The sequence below is a fragment of the Melitaea cinxia genome, chromosome 15 (genome assembly GCF_905220565.1).
Source record: "Melitaea cinxia chromosome 15, ilMelCinx1.1, whole genome shotgun sequence".
Classification (NCBI taxonomy): domain Eukaryota; kingdom Metazoa; phylum Arthropoda; class Insecta; order Lepidoptera; family Nymphalidae; genus Melitaea; species Melitaea cinxia.
Window position 1 is genome coordinate 12,357,748 of NC_059408.1, and position 6,191 is coordinate 12,363,938.

The 6,191-nt window shown below is 35.6% G+C and overlaps 1 protein-coding gene across 1 annotated transcript; it reads left to right on the forward strand.

Moving 5' to 3' along the window:
• Positions 1–468: 468 nt before the first annotated feature.
• Positions 469–1,180, forward strand: LOC123660342 (growth-blocking peptide, long form-like). Its single transcript, XM_045595442.1, has one exon. It carries the CDS (start codon positions 510–512, stop codon positions 1,128–1,130), a length of 621 nt encoding a protein of 206 aa, XP_045451398.1. The 5' UTR covers positions 469–509; the 3' UTR covers positions 1,131–1,180.
• Positions 1,181–6,191: the final 5,011 nt, after the last annotated feature.

Consider the following 6,191-nt stretch of genomic DNA (forward strand, 5'->3'; position numbering starts at 1 on the left):
TATATGTATAGATTAATAACAACTTCTTACAAATGCGTAAAAGCTTCCTCAAAATATACACCAAAAAAGTTTTTTTTTTTAATTTTATTGTCTGTTTTCCTTGTATCTATTTATTCCTATTAAGCTGTACCGCTGTACATTTAGTGGGATTTAATTTTTATAAAGCTGATGTTCTATCACTTCCAAAATTACTTAGGCTTTTACTTCAGTTTTACTAAATTTCATACGTTCAAAGATCTGTATCTTGAAGAAGCAAATCTGTATTACATTACTAGTGCATAATAATATTTGTTTATTTTTTGTGAGCGATAAATAAAAAAAATGTAAAAAATCTGCCAGCTATTCTAATGAAACTCAAGACTTTTTTATCTCTTCGTGGAATTAATATAAATATTATCTCCATTTACCGATCACGTCAAAGGTCATGAGAGTTATCATCCGCGTAACACTAAGTACATGAACGCAGTTGTTATACGGCCATTGCGATCGAAACACGTACAATTTTAACGATGAAGAGTAAATACTGTTTTTATATTTTTGTGTATCTGTTACTACTTACTTGTGGTGCAAATGGAGGATTAGTTAAGGGGTTTTTAGAGAAAATCCACGACGGAGCGCACAAAATACACGATGATATTCATAAAGTTTTTCATCCAACAGAAGAACCCAAGCACGAACCTACGATTATTGTAATCAATATGGGCAATAAAAATGATCATGACGGTTCATTCGTCTTTCCAACTGCTCCTGATTCTGCATCCGTACCTACTGCTGCACCTACTCCTTCTCCTGTATTTGGTCCTACTGTACCTACCCCTTCTCCCGTAAATGCTCCCGCTATACCCACTTCTTCTGACGTTTTTACTAATGCTGCTCCATCTGCTGGATCTGTGCCTATTGTCGCTCCAACACCTTCTACCGTGTACAAAGACACAAAACCGGATATTGACATTCGTAAGAATGTGACGCCTGATGAAGACTCGGGTAGGCTTGTTTTTGTTTCGGTCCCAGAAACAGTACAAGGTACGACAAGTACCACTACGGAAAAGGATGGACGAGAGAGCTTTACTGGTGGATGTACTACAGGATATCAGAGAACCCCTGACGGTCGATGCAAACCAACTTTCTAACTTATTTAAAACAATATATTATTGTTGATAAATTTCACTTCAAAACTGAATTGTTGTTTTACTTTTAAAATGTCAATGAAGTAAAGATAAATAAATAAATAAAAAAGTAGTGCTGCTAAATATAATTATTGTTTCAACGGAGTAAAAACTTGTTTATCAAGGCAATTAATCTAGCTTTCAGTACGTGTGAACGCAGTCCGTTCACTATCAGGTATTAATTGGCTCTGAAAATACTCATAATGAACTAACAGTGTGGAATACGTGACTTAAATTGTTGAGAAACAAAAATATTTACAAGATGGAACTATAACAAAAAACAATTTTAAATAATAGCGCAAGGTTCACCGACTTATTTCGAGGTAATGTTTTATGGTGACTGTCGTGTAAGAGTAACAAGTTATCGAACACCAACAGAATAATTACAATACTTATTAATACGATTCCTTGTTAAAAAAAAACACAATTTTTATAAATAAAAAAAAAATGTATTACAAGCCGATATGTGTATTAAAAATTTACTTGTTATGTCATCTCTTTTTTTCTCGAATTTCTATATTGGGACATATAAAGATACTATGGTATATGTCTTTTTTGTTATAATTTCTATTTGTTATACGTCAAAGACCAGTGACCTCGTTAATATTTAAATGTAGTTGAACTATAACCTTAAACGCGAGACGCCGATGATGATTGGTGATCATACCGATTGAGCTTACAAATAGGTTTTTATTAGCATCACTATATCAACAATTTGAAAACATTCCTTTGATTTTATAATAGAACATTTTTTTGTGATAAAGTTAAATGAAAATAAGTGCACGTGTTTCTTGAGTATATTTCAAAGTTACAGTAACACAGTATATAGTTTGATTTCAAGGTCTATTAACACGTTTAGACAACAAACACATTTTGGTAGTGAATGTTTATTTTTTTAAATATTACTTATATAAGTCAAAAATGACGATCACTTTGGTGTAATAGTGTATGTGCCGTGTCTGCGGCGCCTAAACTCCGACGGCTCCGACATCTGACGGGTTCGATTCCCGTTCGGAGTGGATATTTATTTTCCCCACCGTGCCTCGGAGAGCACGTTAAGCTGTTGGTTCCGGTTCTTATCATACACACCTGATAACGATCGTTACTCATAGTAGGCAATATATCTCGCATTGGAGCAGCGTGGTGGATTATGCTCTGATTCTTCTCCTATATGGGGAAAGAATCTTATGCCCAGCAGTGGGATATTACACGCTGAAGCGTAAGTCAAAAATGTGTAATAAATGGTAATATGATATTCGCTGTAATTAAAGCCAAGATTAATTTACATACGCGATTTCGTATGTATTTCATCATTTCCATCATCATCACTTCAGCCTATCGCAGTCTACTGCTGGACATAGGCCTCCGCAAGTCACCACGCCGGGCAGGCGGCTTGGTGATCGCAGGGGTGAGGTTTGAGTTTTGTCGCACCGAAGAGGCTGCTGCCCGTCTTCTGTCTGTGTATTTCAAAGCCAGCAGTTGGATGGTTATCTCGCTAACGGTCGGCTTTTTATGTTCCAAGGTCGTAGTGGAACTGTATTATCCCTTAGTCGCCTCTTACGATACCACGTGAAGAGAGGGGGTGGCTATATTCTTTACTGCCGTAACCACGCAGCTTCGTCAGTATTCATTAAGTTTAAATTAAAAATTACGTACAAATTCCAATAATTGTGTTTACTAGCAAACGAAAAAAACCGACTTCGATTACATCGACAAGTAATACAACCGTAAGTAGTCGAAAAAAAAAAAATAACAAATGCACTAAGTTTTTCAGTTATTTTTTAGCACTACGATTTCCATCCTTCGATTTCTCTGGGATCCCATCATCTGATCCTGGTTTCCTTATCGTGGCATCATTCTTTGGATATGTCCTTTCCAAAAAAAAAAGAATCAGCAAAATCGGTTCATAAAAGACGAAGTTATGCGTGAACATACAAAAAAAAAATACATATAAGGTTGAATTACGAAACTACCATTTTTGAAGACGGTTAAAAATGACAATCACTTTTTATTTTTTCTGATTCATGTCATCTATACATATACAAATAAATAAAATTACAGGGTCTGTTTGTAACATTAAAATAACCACTTTTTACTAAATGTATATTGGATGTATACACTGTACATATACCCAAATAACATTTTGTACAATTTTTGTCTTTCTGCTAATTTTTTGTCTGCTTGTTCCATTTAATCTCTGAAACGGCTGGACCGATTTTGACGGGACTTTCAGTGGCAGATAGCTGATGTAATAAGGAGTAGCTAAGGCTACTTTTATTTTTGAAATTTATTTATTTTATAGCTCTGCGAACTGAACAATACATTTTTTGTTAAATTCCACGCGGACGAAGTCGCGGACACAGCTATTTATTATAAAATAATTAGATTTTAGCTGGATCTACGTAAGATTGCCGGTGGTGGCTGGATGACGATTGCGGAAAACTGGAATGTTTGGTGCGAACTTTGAGGAGGCTTATGTCCAGCAGTGGACTACGATTGGCGATGGCGATTGGATTTGGTGGTATGTTTTATGTTGTACATATCTGTACAAAATGCCATTAAAGTCCGTTTAGTACTTTCGGAGATTAGTCCGGACATTTATGATGACACGAGATTTTTATAAATGAGCTTACTCGGAATATATATACATAAACATTTTTTTAATATTTAGTGTCTGTTTTCCTTATATAATACGAGATGATTATTCCGACTAAGCTCCATGGCCGCTATACGTTTGGTGGGATTTTATTTTCATAAAGCTGATGTTCCAACACCACCAACGTAACTTAGGTTCTTATTTTAAAAGAATAGGGTATCAGTTTTACTAAATATCATACTTCAAATATTTGTTTGTATTTTGTAAGCGATAAATAAAAAAAAAGTAAAAAAAATGTGTGTGTAATTATGTTGAAATACACAGGCTGAAGACGGGCAGTAGCGTCTTTGGTGCGAAAAAGCCAGCTAAGTGGCGTGTATTTTGACGCGAATTTGTGGAGGCCTGTGTCCAACAGTGGACTGCGATAGGCCGAAATGAATTATGTACGAACGTAAGAAGTTATATTTCTTTGGCTAGCTAACTTCACGTTGCTAACTTCCTCTTCGTTGATCGTAAAAATTTACTCTTATCATTTCTACCTGCCCGTAGTAAAATATTTGAAAAAGTGATTCTCGGGCAGCTTTTAAACCGTTTCACAAGAAATAATCTTTTACATAACAAGCAGTTCGGTTTCACTAAAGGACGCTCAACAACTGATGCCGGTGTCGAGCTTTTTACTTCGATAGTCAATGCTTGGGAGGAGTCGCGTAGTAGGTGTATTTTGTGATTTATCTAAGGTATTTAATGACTGTGTTCATCATAACACATTAATCAGGAAACTCAGTCACTATGGCATTAAAAATACCGCACTAAAACTTCTGAGTTCTTATCTTAGTAATAGAACTCAGAGGGTTGAAGTAAATGATACTAAGTCGTCTGGGTCTCATATACAGATGGGGGTCGCACAAGGCTCAATTCTTGGTCCATTCTTGTTTTTAATATACATAAACGACCTACCGTATTTAGTAGAGAAGAAGCACGAGATTGTAATTGCTAATGATACATCATTAATATTTAAATTACGTAGACAAGAAACCAACTATGACGATGTAAACAATGCTCGCTCTGAACTGGTGCACTGGTTTAGTATTAATAGCTTACTTCTCAATAGTAAAAAAAATAATTGTATCAAATTTTCTGCTCCAAACGTAAAACAAATTGATAAGCATCTAAAACTCAATGGTGATAAATTGAACTTAGTTACCTCAACTGTTATTCTAGGTATCACCAATGATTCAAAGTTGCAGTGGGGACCCCATGTCTGTCAATTGATGGATGGACGGAGTTCTGCAGCGTACGCGGTTAAAAGAATAAGGTGATTGTTATTAACAGATGTCGATACGGCTAGATTAGTTTACTTCAGCTACTTCCATAGTATAATGTCTTATGGCATTTTGCTATGGGGCAATGCGGCTGATATTAATGCCATTTTTATGCTGCAGAAAAGGGCTATCCGTTATATTTACAAAATGGGATGTAAAGAATCTCTGAAAGAGAAATTTAAAGATATCAACATCTTGACCTTTGCATCTCAGTAGATTCATGAAAATATAATGTACATACGGAAAAGTAGGCATTTATTTGTTAGTCGTAGTGATCGACATGCCTCACATGATGTAACACTCAGGAACGACCACAAGTTAATATTTCCTAAACGCCGGCTCAGAAAAAAAGTAGTTCCTTTATAGGAATGTCTATCTTATTATACAATAAGATTTCGGCTGCGCTTCAATCTCTGCCTTTACTGAAGTTTAAAAAAATTATAAAGCGAATTTTATGTTGTAAAGCCTATTATAACATCAATGAATATCTTAGTGATGAAAAGGCATGGGATTGAATAAAGCTCGACTAGGCTATGTCTTTGATCTCAATCTGTAAATAGATATAATTAAAATATTGTGAGCGGGTGACATGTGGTGGTTTCGACACACACGATTGGCTGTCTCGTGTTTGTCCTGATCATTTCATGGTCGTATTGCTACTTTTTGTCTTGTACATGACTTTAAATTTTTAAAAGAGTACCGAGAAGGTTTTTTTCCTTCGGTTTTTTTTTCTCTCGGCCAACACTAGGGAGGTTTATCTTATTTATTGTAATCTATAATAATATATATAAAAGCGAAAGGTCACTCACTCATCACGAAATCTCCGAAACTATAACACCTACAAACTTGAAATTTGGTAGGTAGGCTCCTTATAGGACGTAGACATCCGCTAAGAACGGATTTTACGAAACTCGACCCCTAAGGGGGTAAAACGGGGGTTGGAAGTTTGTATGAAAGTCCTATGTTTTTGAAGTAAGAGACCTGAAATTTAAAATGTATGCTCTATAGATGGTGAGAAAGTGTCCAAATAATGTATCTTTAGAAATCAACCCCTTTTCGGGGTTGAAACGGGGGATGGTACGTTGACTCACTGATCACGAAATCTAC

Bases quoted from the DNA above. Each gene is read 5' to 3' on its own strand.
- LOC123660342 (XM_045595442.1), top strand. From the start codon at position 510: ATGAAGAGTAAATACTGTTTTTATATTTTTGTGTATCTGTTACTACTT.